The 15,945-nt window shown below is 50.0% G+C and overlaps 1 protein-coding gene across 4 annotated transcripts in view; it reads left to right on the top strand.

The window, feature by feature from the left end:
• Positions 1 to 15,945, top strand: part of EML1 (EMAP like 1) — a 185,287-nt gene that overhangs the window by 163,591 nt on the left and 5,751 nt on the right. For all 4 annotated transcript variants that reach the window (XM_025919403.2, XM_086708831.1, XM_086708830.1 and 1 more), the window contains 2 exons: positions 2,475 to 2,542; positions 4,804 to 4,892. In XM_025919403.2, the coding sequence (XP_025775188.1) occupies positions 2,475 to 2,542; positions 4,804 to 4,892 (157 nt within the window). The remainder of the gene's footprint in view (positions 1 to 2,474; positions 2,543 to 4,803; positions 4,893 to 15,945) is intronic.

Genomic DNA, 15,945 nt, shown 5'->3' with positions numbered 1-15,945 from the left:
AGAATGTGAAGCAGGCTCCAGGCTCTGAGCCGTCCGCACAGAGCCCGACGCGGGGCTCGAACTCACGGACCGTGAGATCATGACCTGAGCCGAAGTCGGATGCTTAACCGACTGAGCCACCCAGGTGCCCAATGCTTTAGTTTTAAGTCCGCAACTGTGTGATCTTTGCCAAAGGAACTCAGATTACATACCAGAGTGCCGAAATACCTCTGCCCTACGTGGAACACAGCAGCGGCTACAGTTACTGAGCTCCAGGCGCCGTACGTGTATTATCCTTGATCCTGGCAGCAGCCGTGGGGGGTGGTGTTACTGAATTAGAAACTGAGGCTTTGAAAAGTCAGCTAGCTTGCCGTGATCACTGCCTTCAGCAAGCAGCAGAGCCGGCTCGGTCTGATTCCCAAACCCGGGGTCTCCCGCCGCGTGGTGGCTCAGTGAGATAAAGTACGTCCCGTGTGACCTGTGCCCTTGAGGACATGGCCGGTCCAGGGCCAGGGGCAGCCGCTCTGCAGACCCCACTCCTCCTCGTAACCGTCACAGAGGTCCCGGCTTTTCCTGGCATGCCGAATCGGCACTTCCGCCCTCTTGCCCCTTAGTTTCGGAGAAGGTCACCAAGGGTCGAGAGCTGGCCGTCACCGGTGGAACTGAGCACGGAGGTGACAGGGCCAGCGCCACTCGGAGGAAAGAGTGGGTGCGGCCCAGCCGGCAGGAGGGGCTGAAGGAAGCGTTGTCCTGTGTTGCACCTGTCCCCTGGGGGGCCTTGGGGGGACAGGTGGGGAACACCCGAGGGGTCTGCACAGAGGTGACAGTAACCTCCAGGCATGGCGGTGGCCATGGGGGTCCGGGAGGGCGGCCTCCCTAGCCCCACTGGAAGCAATACCAGGTGCCTCCTCCCCCTCCCCTGACTGTTCACCCCTCAGCCTGACATAGGGGAAGGGGCTCAGAACCAGACACCTAAAAGCTCTGTGCTGAAGTCCTACCGCCTTTGCCCACTGGCCACGTGGGTTTGGACACACCCACCTCAGGGGCTTCCTCTCCAAAACGTCCGGAGCCTGAACGAATCACACGGTAAAGCTTCACCTGGCGGGGGTGTCTCTCCATGTATCGGTGGCGGCCCCAAGCTTGGTCACGGCTCCCGCTGTGGAAGAACCATTGCCACGACAGAATCAGTCCCTTAAGAGTTTCTGGTCTCTCATTCTCTGAGTGCATCCGATGGTTTCTAGTGCCTCTTTCTGTCTCCACTCCCGTGGGAGCTTCTTTCTTATGCTCACTGTGCTTCACGGCCTGTCACTGCAGTCCGTTCTAACCGAGCAATCTATAGAAAACACAGATTCAATCAAGTCACACTTTTTTTTTGAAGATTTTACTATTTTTCAGCGACCTCTCCACCCAGCGTGGAACTCGAACTTACGACCCTGAGGTCAAGGGCCGCACGCTCCACCGACTGAGCCAGCCAGGCACCCCGATCATGTCACTCTTTTCGTGGAAAGAAAAATAATCACGTCACTGTGTTACTATTTTCCGGTGATCACAGCCCTTAACGTGCTGGTGCAGCTTCCATCCTACACGCCATCTGCCACGCTTTCCTGTCCCACCGGGAACATTCCACGTTGTAAACGCCCTGACTCTCTACCTGCTATTCCTCGAATATGCCCCCAAACTGTGTTGCTTCTCCCTCTTCGATCACGCTCTTGTCCCTTTAACACCCGATCCAAGAAAATACCGGTTGGGGTGTCCGCCTCTACCTTCACCACCGATGATTCTCTACTGGACGACCTGGGGGATCTCTGCACCCGGAAGCCTCCACCCAGCCTCCCCATCCAACTTCATCTAACTCTTTCTCTCCTGGGACTTGACCACTTGCTTTTCCCTCTGTCATTGACCCCATTCTACCTTGTGTCAGAGTTAGTGACGAACACATTAGTGACCAACACCAGATCCAAACCTGGACGTGCCTTACCCATCTTGAGATCCTTCCAGGGCTCCCGGCGGGCACTCGTCCAGCGTCCACTATGGGCACTGGGCACGCTGGCCATGTTTCCAGGCAAATGAGGCATACCATCAACAGGCTTACCGTTCAGTGTGGGGGTCAACCGAGTCCTCCTCCAAGACTTGGAGGGAGAACGTTTACCTGTTGGCCTGTCATCTGATACCTGTAGGTCTGAAAAGATAAAAGACAGGAAGAGAACAATTCTAAAGGGATACAAATTTCATATTATCGACGTGTGACCTTCGTCTAAGTAGGAAAGCGGTTTCCTCTCTTGGAGGGAAAGGAGACGTCTAGTTTAAATGGGACCACGTAGCCCTTTGGAAGAGCCGTGCGTGTGTGGGTGTGTGTGTGTGTGTGTGTGTGTGTGCGCGTGCACACGCGTGTGAGTGTGTGTGTGTGTGTGTGTGTGTGTGTGTGTGTGTGTGTGTGTTTTCTGCAGTCGTGCTGTGTCTGGCCATCAATTTACACTTCCTTTAAAATATTTTAGGATCCAGCTCAGTCTTCTGGTTTTCATCCTTCAGGGTCTGTGGTTGCAGTTGGAACACTGACTGGGAGGTGAGTCCGCGTCAGCACAGCTCGTGCTCTCAGAGTGCATGGAAAAGAGGCCGCGGTCTGTGTTTCCCTGGGGACGGGCACGGCCTAGCTCTTGCTGTCTTCTCTCAGCTTCTAGCAACTGACCAAGGACTAAGTCACACCTCGAAAGTAACAGGACAGACAGGGGTCCTTTGCATTTGGGACCGTGGGAGAGTCTGAGGAAAAGCTATGGACCCTTCTCCTAGAAAAGGCACCCCCCTGCCCCCGCCATCCACGCACACGCACGTGCTTCCCGACAGTTTTGGGGCTCCGTGGAGCTCCTCAAGCCCTGACCTGCAGGCCGTGGGAGGAACCCCAGCTCTGGAATCGGGCGAGAAAGCATTTCGAAGCGCTGAGAATTTACCAGTGCTTTCTCTTGCTGCCCTTTCAAAATTGTAGAAACTACCCAGATCCTGAGCCTCAGATTCAGACTCGGCTAGCACTTTTGTACCAAGCGCCTCCGACATGCCAGGCCATTGGTCTGCACTTGAATCCCCGCTTTGCCACTTGGCAGCAATGTGTCTCTGAGCCGGTTAAACAGCCTCTCCGAGTTGTTGCTTTTTTATGAATTGTGACAGTATTATCTGCCTAGCCACACAGTGCTGATGACTGAAGGCGGTGTCTGGAGCACTTTATGGGCTTGCCTGGCAGGCAGGGTCAGTGGTTACGGTTATCGTTGATTTATATATTTTGGATTGCACTTTTAGACTATGTGTCATAGTATATGTACTTATTGTGGTTTAATCCAAATATGTTTGGTGGTTTCCTACCATCCTCCCTCTCTAAAAAGCAAACCCCTTAGGCTCTGTTGTGATGACTACGGAGTGTGTATAAGGAAAGAGTAACCATTCATAAGTCACAGGTAGCCGTGTCTTAAGAGTTGGGCATTTCGTAGCCAACAGAATTCTTCATGAAAATGTTTGCATACACATATGCACAGACACACACACACACACTCACTCACTCACTCACTCACTCACTCCTTCCTGTTAACTCTCCCGGGGCCAGTGGACGCTTCAGACTCAGCAGGCTCTGATGAATGGCTGACAGCTGGTTATCACCAGACCTGCATGCTGACTATGGCAGCAGGACAGGGGATGGTGACGGTGTCAGGATGCTCAGAATCACAGACGAGGTCCTGCGAGCGGAAGAGATGGCGCGCGGAACCTGCTCCCTCCCCCCCCACCCCGCCCCCAGATATGCCTCCCACATCTCTGGTCCAAGTGCCGGCCTTAGGTCTGGAGGGGACGGTTCACGGGGCTGCAGAGCAGCGCCTGGTCAGCCCCAGCCTCTCCACTTCTGACGTTCTGACCTCTGTTAACGTTAAACAGACGTTAACGGTGAATGGTTGTTGAGGACGCAAGGAATCAGAGTCGAGAAGCCAAACCCACAATCCAGGGGCTGGCCCGTCCCATTGAGTGGTGGTGGTTGGGCCCAACTAGAAGGCAGGAAAACAGTAGTGCCGCGTGGCGGGCATGCCCGTGGAACGCACGCCACCGGGGGTCACGTCACCGAGGTCTGAAACTGCCACAGCCGGGCACCCACAGCCCTTTTCGCCCCTGAGAGCCCTGCGGTCCAAGTGACTGCCCCCGCCTGAGAACACACAGGCGGGAGAGTGTGGTCGTTCCGCAGCTCACACTTGCTGAGTACCGTGTGCTTGTCGGAGGAGACGAAGCTCGTCTGTGCACGTCGTAGTTTGCTACACAGCGCACCTGGGCCCCCATCCTCATTTTGCAGTTAAGGACCCGGAGCCCAGACCAGTCCTGCCCTTCCTCCGCTCCCTCCACCTCGCCGTCACCCGGCTGGTGCACGCCAGTGTTCACGGACATTCAGACACCACGACGCTGTCCCAGCCCCAGCTCTTCACCCAGGCCAGGTCTCGGGCTAAATGCCCATGCAGGCAGCCCCCTCACTGCTCCCTCTGGCCAGGCCCACCTTCCCTGCCCAGGGCTTTCCGCCCTTTTACGTGTAAGTGACAAAACTCAGACACTGAGGACCTGTCGCGACACTGGAACTGAATTGTTTCGAAGGGAAGCCAGCGTGCTGCTGCTTTCTTTAGGAAATGCTCGGGTGAAGGAACTTTCCTTTAAATAAAAGCTGGGAACAAGCATTCTTGTTGAGCAAAGAGTATTTTTCAGCAAGCCCTTAGAGTAATAGTTTTTAATAGTTACTATCGATTGTAATAGTCTTCCTTCATTGTCTCACCAGACAACTTATTGTGCTTTTTCTCATGTTTCCGACAGGTGGTTTGTGTTTGACACGGACACGAAAGACTTGGTCACCGTTCACACGGATGGAAATGAACAGCTCTCCGTAATGCGTTACTCCCCAGGTCAGCGTGCAGACCGCCCTGCTGTGCGGCTGCAAAAGATGTGTGAAATTCCGTGTAGATGTCTTTTAAGGAAAAACTCTCACAGGACTCCTCAGAGCAAGTTTATACTGCACACGACTGTGGCATTCGGGTGTCCTCGTCCCCGCTGTGGGTCCCTGTGCTTGGGGGTTTTTACCTCCTTACTGTGGAAAATGTCAGACGGAGACAAAACTAGACCAGTTTGCATAATGAATCCCCGTATATTCTTGACCGGGCTGCAGAAGTTATGGACTCCCAGCCGACTTGTTCGTCCAGAGCCCCACCCACCACCCCTTCCCATGTGATTTTGAAGCAGTTCCCAGACGTCTCGTCCTTTCATCCATTAATGTTGCTATATATAGTCTTGAAAAGATGAAGCCTCCTTATTTTTTAAGAGCTTTATTTAGTTGTAATTTACAGACAGTAGTTTACCCATGAGAGTACATTCAGTGAGTCTGGGTGAATTCATGCAGTTGTACAGCCGTAACCACAAATCAATTTAAGGACCTTTCCAGCACCCCAAAAGATCCCCCCCCCCACTGCCCCTTAGCAATTACTCTCTACTCCCACCCCTTAGCCTTAGGCAACCGCTGATCTGTTGTTCTGTTCTATAAATTGCCTTTTCTGGACACTATCATATACTACACAGCCTGTAGCATGTGGCTTCCTTTCCCTAGAATACTGTTTTCGAGATTAATTCATGTTCTTATATGTGTATCAGTAGTTTATTCCTTTTTAGTTTTTTTTTTAAGTTTATTTTTTTGAGAGAGAAAGAGACAGCGTGAGTGGGGGAAGAGCAGAGAGAGAGAGGGAGACACAGAATCTGAGCTGTCAGCACGGAGCCCGACGCGGGGCACGAACTCACGAACTGTGAGATCATGACTTGAACCAAAGTTGGACGTTCAACCGACGGAGCCACCCAGGCGCCCCAGTAGCCTATTCCTTTTCGATTGCTCGATAGAATAGATAGTATTCCATTCTGTAGACGTACCTCCGCGTGTTTATCCATCCATCAGTTAGCGGTCACATGGGTTGTCTCTGGGTTTTGGCTGTTCCGAACAGTGCCGCTGTGAACACGCATTATACGTTTCTTTGTAGTCATTTGTTTTCATTTCTCTGCGGTAAATTCCTAGGAGTAGGACTGGTGGATTGCACGGTAAATTTGTGTTTAGCATTGTATGAAGCTGTGCCAAACTGCTCTCCAGAGAGGCTGCACCGTTTTCCGTTCCCGCCAGCAACGCATGAGGGTTCTGGTTTCTTCGCGTTTCCACCGACACCTGGTAGTGCCTGCGTCTTTTAGGACGGCCGTTCTGGTAGGGGCAGAGTAGTATCCCGACGCGGTTTGATTTTGCATCTCCCCCACCGCTGTCAAAGATGCTGAGTCTGTTTTCCTGTGTCTGCCAGTCACTCCTGTCTCTTTGGTGAAATACCTTTGCAGATATTTGGCCTGTTTTTTTTTAATTAGGTTGTCTTACTCTTGTGTTGGAAGAGTGCTTTCTAGAGTCTACGTGTAAGTTCTTTTTTTTTTTTAATTTTTTTATGTTTGTTTATTTATTGAGAGAGAGAGAGAGCAAGCCAGGGAGGGGCAGAGAGAGAGGGAGAGAGAAATCCCAGGCAGAGCCTTGATGCGGGGCTCGAACTACCGAACCGTGAGATCGTGACCTGAGCTGAAACCAAGAGTCGGACGCTCAGCTGACTGAGCCACCCAGGGGCCCCTACGTAGAAGTTCTTTCCCAGATGCACCGTTTGCAAATATTTGCCCCCAGTGTGTGACTTGTCTTTTCATCTTCTCAAAGGGGTCTTTTGAAGCAAAAGCTTTCAATTTTGGTGAGGTCCAGTTTGCCGTGTTTTTCTCTGATGGATTGTACTTTGCTGTCAGACTCCAGTCATGAAGCGTTTCCCTGCTGCTTTGTTTTAGAAAGGTGTTTGTTTTGGCCTTGACGTTTAGTTGATTCTTGGGTATTGCAAGACGCAAATGTTTAATTTGTTCTGTGTGTCGTTATCCACTTGTCCCAGCACCAGTCTCTCAAAGGACAATCCTTCCCCTGTCAGATGATCTTCACACGCCTGTCAAAAACCCTGTGTTTATCCCATGCCAGTACTATGCAGTCTCAATTAATGTCAGTTCGGAGTGAGTTGTTTTTTTTTAATGTTTATTTATTTTTGAGACAGAGAGAGAGAGAGAGACAGTGCAAGCAGGGGAGGGACAGAGAGAGAGGGAGACACCGAATCCGAACCAGGCTCCAGGCTCCGAGCTGTCAGCACAGAGCCCGACACGGGGCTCCAACTCATGAACCGCGAGATCATGACCTGAGCCGAAGTCGGACTCCCAACCGACTGAGCCCCCTGGGCGCCCCATAGTTCAGAGTGAGTTTTAAAGCTGAGCCGTTGAACTCCTCCAACTTTGCGGTGCCTTTTCAGAGTTGTTTTGGCCATTATAGGTCCTCACCATTCGTATATAAATTTTATAATCAGCTCATCCATTTCTAACTTTAAAAAGTCTGCCACTGGGGCGCCTGGGTGGCTCAGTCGGTTAAGCGTCCGACTTCAGCTCAGGTCACGATCTCACGGTCCATGAGTTCGAGCCCCGCGTCGGGCTCTGGGCTGACGGCTCAGAGCCTGGAGCCTGCTTCCGATTCTGTGTCTCCCTCTCTCTCTGCCCCTCCACCGTTCATGCTCTGTCTCTCTCTGTCTCAAAAATAAATAAACGTTAAAAAAAAAATTTTTTTTTAAGTCTGCCAGGATATTAATAGGGGTTATGTTGAATTTGTAGATCAGTACGGGGAGAATTGCTGGTGTGACAGTGCTGAGTCTTAATCCTTGAGCACAGAATGTCCGTTTATTCAAATCTTTTTTTCTCGGCATTGTTTCCATTTTCAGTGCACAAGTTACACTTCCTTTGTTAAGTTTATTCCTAAGTGGTGTTATATCTTTTGTTTTTTAACGCTTATTTCTTACTGAGAGACAAAGACAGGACATGAGCAGGGGAGGGACAGAGAGAGGGGGAGACACAGAATCTGAAGCAGGCTCAGACTCACAAACCACAAGATCATGACCTGAGCCAAAGTCAGATGCTTAGCTGACTGAGCCGCCCAGGTGCCCCTAAGTGGTATTATTTCTATGCCATTGTGAATGGAATTATTTTCTTAACTTTATTTTCAGAATGTTGGTTGCTAGCATAGAGAAATACAATTGACTTTTGCACATGGATCTTCTATCCTGCAACCTTTTTTTTTTTTTTTAAATTTTTTTTTTCAATGTTTATTTATTTTTTTTGGGACAGAGAGAGACAGAGCATGAACGGGGGAGGGGCAGAGAGAGAGGGAGACACAGAATCGGAAACAGGCTCCAGGCTCCGAGCCATCAGCCCAGAGCCTGACGTGGGGCTCGAACTCACGGACCGCGAGATCGTGACCTGGCTGAAGTCAGACGCTTAACCGACTGCGCCACCCAGGCGCCCCAATCCTGCAACCTTTTAAACTCCTTTATTAATCTTAGTAGTTGTGCGTGTATATGTAAAATCCTTGGGATTTTCTTCATACAAGATCACGTCATCTGCAAAAAAGAGCGTTTTGCTTCTTCCTTCCCGATCTGGATGCCTTTAATTATTTCTTCTTTATTGCATTAGGCAGACCCTCCAAGAAGTGGTTGGAGAAGTGGCAAGAATGCAGCCTTGCCTTGCTCCCAGTTTTCGGGGAAGAGCTCTCGGTCATTCACCACGAAATATGATGTCACGTGCCCTTTAGCATGATGAGCAAGGTCTTTCCTACTCCTAATTTGTTTAAGGTTTTTATCAAGAATGGGTACTGGATTTTATCAAATGCTTTTCTTTTGTCAAATACATCTATTAAGATGACAAGGTGATTTTTTTAATATGGTCTGTTATATTAATTTGCAAATGTTGACCCAACCTCGCGTTCCTGGGACAAATCCCACTTGATCTTGGCATATCGTCCTTTTTAGATATCGCTGGATTCCATTCGTCAAGGATTTTCGCGTCTCTGTTCATGAGGGCTGTTGGTCTGTGTCTCTCTTTTCCCGTGATGGTTTTGTGTGGCATGGTTCTGAGAGTGCTGCTGTCTTACAGAGAACGTTGGGAGATGCTCCTTCCTGGCTTATCTTCTGAAAGCGTATCTTAAGGATTAATGTTATTTCTTTATTAAATATCTGGTAGAATTCACGTGAATTTTGTGAACCATCTGGGCTTTTCCCAGATGTGGAAGGATTTTTAGTTATTAATTACTAATCCAGTTTCTTGTTGTAAGTCTCTTCCGAATGTTTGTTACTTCTTGAGCTGGCTTTGGTAGATTGTCCGTTTCACCTAAGTTGTCATAATGTGTTGGCACGAACTCATTCCTAATATTTGCTTACAATCCTTTTAATTCTCTTGAGGTTGGCAGTGGGGTCTCCTCATTCATTCTGGATTCTGGAATCTCTGTCCTCTCTTTTCCTCTTGGTCAGTCTGTCAATTTTGTTGATCTTTTCAAAGCACCAACTCCTGTTTTTATTGACATTTCTTTTTTCGCTGTTTTTCCTGTTCTTTATTTTTTTCCCCTTCCTCTGCTTGATTAATATGTAGTTTGCCCTTCTTTTTTAGTTTCTTAAGGTAGATAAGCTTAGGTTACTGATTGGAGACCTTTCCTTTCTGGTATAGATGTGTTTAAAGCTATAAATTTCCCCCATCAGCTCTGCTTCAGTCACATCCCATAAACTTTGATACATTGTGTTTTCATTTCCATTCAGTGAAAAATATTTCCTAATTTCCTTAATGATTTCTTCTCTGGCCTGTGAGTTATTTAGACGTGTATTGTTTAATTTCCAAATAGTTGGGAGATTTCCCATATTTTTTCCTGTTCTCTAATTTGACTTCATGGTGGCCGTAGAATGTATTTCGTATGACTCTAATCACCTTCAATTCATCGAGGCTTGTTTTTATAGCCTAACATGTGCTCTATCCTGGGTGACGTCCCAGGTATGCTTGAAAAGAATGTGTATTTAGGGGCGCCTGGATGGCTCAGTTGGTTGAGCATCCGACTTCGACTCAGGTCACGATCTCACAGCTCGTGAGTTCGAGCCCCGCATCGGGCTCCGTGCTGACAGCTCAGAGCCTGGAGCTGCTTCGGATTCTGCGTCTCCCTCTCTTTCTGCCCCGAACCCACTCACATTCTGTCTCTGTCTCTCTCAAAATAATAAATAAATAAACATTTTTTAAAAAGAAAAAGAAAAAGAACGTGTATTCCACACTCCCGGGCGGAATGTCCTAGGTAAGTCGGTTAGGACAAGGCGGTTGATGATCTTCAGAGTTAATGGATGGTGTTGTTCAGTTCATCTGTATCCCTGCTGATTTTCTGTCTGATTGTTCTGTCATTTGTTGAGAGGGAGGAACTGGAACCTCCAGCTGTTACTGTGGAATTGTTCATTTCTCTTACCTGCTCTCGCAACTTGGCTTCATGTAGTTTGAATGGACGATGGGACAGAGCTGTGCTCAGACACCCCAAGCCAGGAAGGCATCCTCTGCCAGTGGACGTGTGGGCAGGTCGAACGTGGCCAGATTCGGGCTGTTTCCAGGTCTGCCCGGCTTTCGCTTCTGCTGTGCAGCCTCGGTGTGGCCAGGAGCGTCTGGGTAGCTGGGGGCCCCTCCTGCCTGCCACACGCCTGCACGCAGCCTCCCGTCACCGGGAACAGGCTCGCTCCAGCCACAACCGTAACCGCAGGCTGGTAGAGCCCTTGGCCCTCTCCGCCCAACCACCCTGGAGATCGTCACTTCCGCCGACGGGGTTGCTGGGCGTGAGTGTCACCCGGGGCTCTATGAGGAGTGAGCCGCTTGACCATAGAAACAAAGCCCCTGGTCCTCACAGCCAGCTCTGCCCTGCCAGACCCCCTGAGCCAGCCCAGCTGGAGGGGTGAGAACAGCCCCAGCCCCAGGCAGGCACACTGCAAGGCTCATACCGTTCTCACCCCAAATTCAGCAGTTTCTTTTATATATACGTGTTTGCTTATTTTTGAGAGAGAGGGAGGGAGAGAGCGAGCTAGTGGGGGAGGGGCAGAGAAAGAGGGAAACAGGACCCAAAGTGGGCTCCGCGCTGTCAGCAGAGCCCAACGCAGGGCTTGAAACCATGACCCACGAGATCATGGCCTGAGCCGAGGTCTGACGCTTCACCCACAGAGCCACCCACACGCACCCACCCCCCCACCCAGATTCAGCAGTGTTTTAAGCATAAACACTCCTCAGATGGTTTTATGTCTTTGGTCAATTTCCAGAGTCCTGACATGGTTATTTTTGTCGGTTTTGTGCATCTTTATGATTGCCGTATGGGGAGAGGATCTGCCAGGCTTCTCACTAGGCCACAGCTGGAAGTCCTGCCCGCTTATTTTTAGCACAGACACGGGATCACTGTCACCTCCTCAACCCAAATTAGCGACAGCCTCTCCATATCATTAGCTATTCAGCCAGTATTCCAATTTTCAATTGGATTTTTTTTTTTTAATGGTTTAAATTGGGTTCCAAAAAAGGCTCACACACAGTAATTGCTTGATATGTCTCTGAAGGCCCTTTTAATCCATAGTTTCTTGTGCTCGTTCTGTGCCCCTCCCCCACCCCACTCTCACCCTAGCCCTCTCCTGGTGCACTGTTGACTGGTTGGAGGAACGGGCTCCGTTTCTCCCGTAGCGTTTCCCACACTCTGGGTTTTGCCGAGTGCATCCCCATGGGTGTTGTTCAACGTGCTCCTCTGTCCCCTGTACCTCCTCTGACGTGATTTTTGGACCTAGAGTCTGGATTCCATTCAGGCTCAACATGTACCGGTGACTTCCTCCCACGGGAGACCCCTGTCTGCTCGTCTCACGGTCTGTGATATTAGCAGCTATTGGTGTCCAATGCCTAGATCCATAAGGGGCAGCAGGTGAGTGGTTTCCCAGTGTTCAATTTTCTTGTTCATTCATTAGATACAGTATTTCTGTAAAGAGAAACTGCTTATCATCTCTTTTGTTACCCAACAGTATGGTAGCAGTCATTGAGGAAAGGCAAGGTAAACGCCTGGTTTCTTTTGCTTTGTTTACCAATTTCGGAGGTAATGAGTTTGTCCTCTGTACCCTCTAACAGTGACCAGTCGGGGGGGCACCTGGGTGGCTCAGTCGGTGAAGTGTCCGACTCTTGGTTTCGGTTCAGGTTGTGATCTCACGGTTGGTGAGTTCAAGCCCCATGTTGGGCTCTGCGCTGACGGTGCAGAGCCTGCTTAGAATTCTCTCTCTCTCTCTCTCTCTCTCTCAAATATAAACTAAGTGATATTTATTAAAAAAAAAAAAACAGTGATCAATTGGTGATAGTTTGGGTGCCGTTGTGAACTTAAGTGCGTTTGCTGTGTTTCAGCCTGTGATAGTTATGGGTGGAATGGTTGATTCGCCACTGGCCAGTGGAAGCCACTTGGGTTTGGCCCCTGAGTCCTTCTGACCGCGTGGTGCCAGGAGCGCTCATTGATGCTGGGCAGGTCTTTGCTTCTAGGCCTTGTCGTTGTATGCTTGTGTCTTAGGAAGCGATGTTTTCCTGTGAGATGCAGGATATTCAGCTCTGTGAGCACTCTCGGAAACAGCAGTTTTGGGGACGCCTGGGGGGCTCAGTCGGTGAAGCGGCCAGCTTCAGCTCAGGTCATGGTCTTGTGGTTTGTGGGTTCGAGCCCCACGTCGGGCTCTGTGCTGAGCTCAGAGCCCGGGCCTGCTTCGGATTCTGTGTCTCCCTCTCTCTCTCTCTGCCCCTCCCCCACTCACGTTCTCTCTTTCTCTCTCTCAAAAATAAACATTTAAAAAAGAGAGAGAGAGGGGTGCCTGGGTGGCTCAGTCGGTTAAGCGGCCGACTTCAGCTCAGGTCATGATCTCGCGGTCCGTGAGTTCAAGCCCCACGTCAGGCTCTGTGTTGACAGCTCAGAGCCTGGAGCCTGTTTCAGATTCTGTGTCTCCCTCTCTCTGACCCTCCCCTGTTCATGCTCTGTGTCTCCCTGTCTCAAAAATAAATAAAGCGTTAAAAAAAATTTTTTTTAATTAAATAAATAAATAAATAAATAAATAAAAGAGAGAGAGAAACAGCAGTTTTGAACTGCTGCTTCTCTGTATGAATCCTCTGTTTTATAAGCTGATTGATAGCGGTCCCTACCCCATGGTAGGGCTGTGTCCTTGATCTCTACAGGTAATAACGTTGTAGAAAGAGCACCCCTTCCAGACGTGTTTTCCATGCGCCCAAACAAAGTTCGTAACTCCTCACCCTAAACAGACAGCCTGGAACCTTTTCTCAATGTTGAGAAGGAGCTTACTCAGCTCAGAATGCCTTTCGTTCTTGATGTTTTAAGTATCGTATTTCGTTCTGTTAACTCTGGCCAATATTCTGCCTCCTTCTCTGTGTTTTATGTGGTTCTCATCATTTTCTTGTTATTTGGAGTGTCTGTGAAGTGGAAAAGGCCCTCATCTATACCCTCTTGTCCTAGAAAAGCCCTCAGATACCTGTCAGCTCTTGCTAAGACGAGCACAGTCCTTTGGGGAATATATTTGCATTTCTTGTCAGTTGTGCTAATGACCATCCCCTGGAGATCAGAGAGCCCTTTTTACAGTAATTCTGCTTCTCAGGCTCTGGAGTCATTGAGTAGAGGCTGTGTGGGGCAAGATGATGGCCCTAGGCCAGACCAGGGCAACGTTTCTTCATTAACCAGGTGACCCTTGTCTCAAGATGGCTTCGTACACCCATGTTCATAGCATCATTACTCACAGTAGCTAAACTGTGGAGGCAACCAAAGTGTCCGTCAGTAGATGGATGGATAAGCAAAATGTCGTATAAGCATTCGACAGAATATTACCCAGTCTTTATTTTTATTATTTTTTAAAAATTTATTTACTTTTGAGAGAGAGAGAGAGAGAGAGAGTAAGCAGGGGAGGGGCAGAGAGGGAGACACCGAATCCAAAGCAGGCTCCAGGCTCCGAGCTGTCAGCACAGAGCCCAATGCGAGGCTCAAACCCACGGACCATGAGATCTTGACCTGAGCCAATGTTGGACGCTCAACTGACTGAGCTAACCAGGTGCCGCTATTACCCAGCCTCTAAAAAGAAGGAAATTCTAGGGCACCTGGGTGGCTCAGTCGGTTAAGCATCCGACTTCGGCTCAGGTCATGATCTTGCAGTCAGTGAGTTCGAGCCCCACGTCGGGCTCTGTGCTGACAGCTTGGAGCCTGGAGCCTGCTTCCGATTCTGTGTCTCCCTCTTTCTGCCCTTCCCCCACTCACATTCTGTGTGTCTCTCTCTCTCAAAATAACATAAATGTTTAAAAAAAATTTTTTTTATTATAATTTTTTTTTTCAACGTTTATTTATTTTTTTGGGACAGAGAGAGACACAGCATGAACGGGGGAGGGGCAGAGAGAGAGGGAGACACAGAATCGGAAACAGGCTCCAGGCTCTGAGCCATCAGCCCAGAGCCCGACGCGGGGCTCGAACTCACGGACCACGAGATCGTGACCTGGCTGAAGTCGGACGCTTACCCGACTGCGCCACCCAGGCGCCCCTAAAAAAATTTTCTTAAAGAAGGAAATTCTGACACCTGCTTCTCCAATCAGATGAGGACGTTACACTGAGTGGAAGAAGGCAGACACAAAAAGACAGATGTTGTGTGATCCCACTTACATGAGGCACTTAGAGTGGTCAAAACCCTAGAGCTGGAGCCACCAAGAGTGTGACAAATGGTTCCATTCTGAAAGCGACCTCATTATTTTAGAGTTAACAGATGGTAAGGTAGATAGTTCTTATCTTGAGATCATTTGCCAAGGGATGTTCAAGCCAGCACGCCGACTCGTCACATGGCAGACTTTCAGCCTTTCTTTACCCTTGAGCTGGGTCACAGGGGCAGTGGAATTAGCAACAAAATGCTGGGGCTTTGGAGTCTGACTGCCCGGGTTTGAATCCCAGCTTCCATAAACCTGTATCACCTTGAGCAAGTTACTTTACTATGAATGCCTCCGTTTCCTCTCCCGAAAATGGAAATGTTAGTGTCTACCTGTCGGTAGGGTTTATGAGGTTTAAATAAATGGGTGTGGGATGAGTCTAGAATAGTACGTAGTGGACACTTAGGATTCGGTAGTCGTTGCCATCGGCATTTAGCGTCTGTCATCAGGATTGTCGGGGCCCGGTCACTTGGAGGAGTCAAGTCGATGTGGTTCCCATGCGGCTCTCCGGCCTTCTCGAGAACTGTCAGCAGCTGACCGTGCCCTTCTCCAGGCCCCTGCTGTCTTGGCCCAGTTTACTCTGTTCCATTAGGATTCCTGCTCTGGACGGGCCGACTTGGCGTTGCCAACGCCCTTATTTTGCACTGGCCTGGGCTAGGACTCCCGGCAGTGCCGTTCCCTGCAGGACTCCGTATCTTGGGAGAAGGAAAATCTGATGAAGGAGGTGGGGGCGGGAGCCTTTATTGAAGCCTTATGATGGGCCGGTGACCTCCAGGACCTTTACAAATGCCGTCAAGGGAACCCTCTGAATTGCTTGGAGAAAGGCACTGTGGGCCGTGCTTTGTAGATGGAGGGACTGGTGCTCAGAGCAGGGGTGCGTCCACAGCCCCCAAGCTCGTGTGCAGAGCCCCCGCTACTCTACGCCCCATTCTGGCCCTCAGGGTTCTCCCCTCCCCCCACCACGCGGTTCCTGTCCCCTTCCTTCTGGTTCCTGCACTCAGGATAGTCTGACCATCTCTGGGTTAGTGGCTCACGCCTCATTTCCTTCCCGGTATTTCCATTTCTCCCCCCTCTGCCTTCACACGTGGCAAGTTCAGCTGCCAGCTGCCAGCGCTGGATCTGCTTTCGTGTTACATTGACTCCTTCCTCCCTGTGTTTCCACACAAGCTCCAAAGCCCAATCCCTTAGTCCTTCCTGAGGCCAGAGACCCAGGTGAAAGTGGCTACTGGAAGGGAGGTGGGAGGGGCCTTCCAGGCAGAGGTGAGGCAGGGCAGGGGGTGTAGGAGGGAGGACAGCGCGCAGAGGTGAGGCAAGAGGCACCTGCAGGGTAGGGGTGGG

The sequence above is a fragment of the Puma concolor genome, chromosome B3 (assembly GCF_028749965.1).
Source record: "Puma concolor isolate L17-30 chromosome B3, mPumCon1.1.hap2, whole genome shotgun sequence".
NCBI lineage: Eukaryota > Metazoa > Chordata > Mammalia > Carnivora > Felidae > Puma > Puma concolor.
The sequence above is the reverse complement of the archived record's forward strand: the minus strand, read 5'-3'. Positions and strand labels throughout refer to the sequence as shown.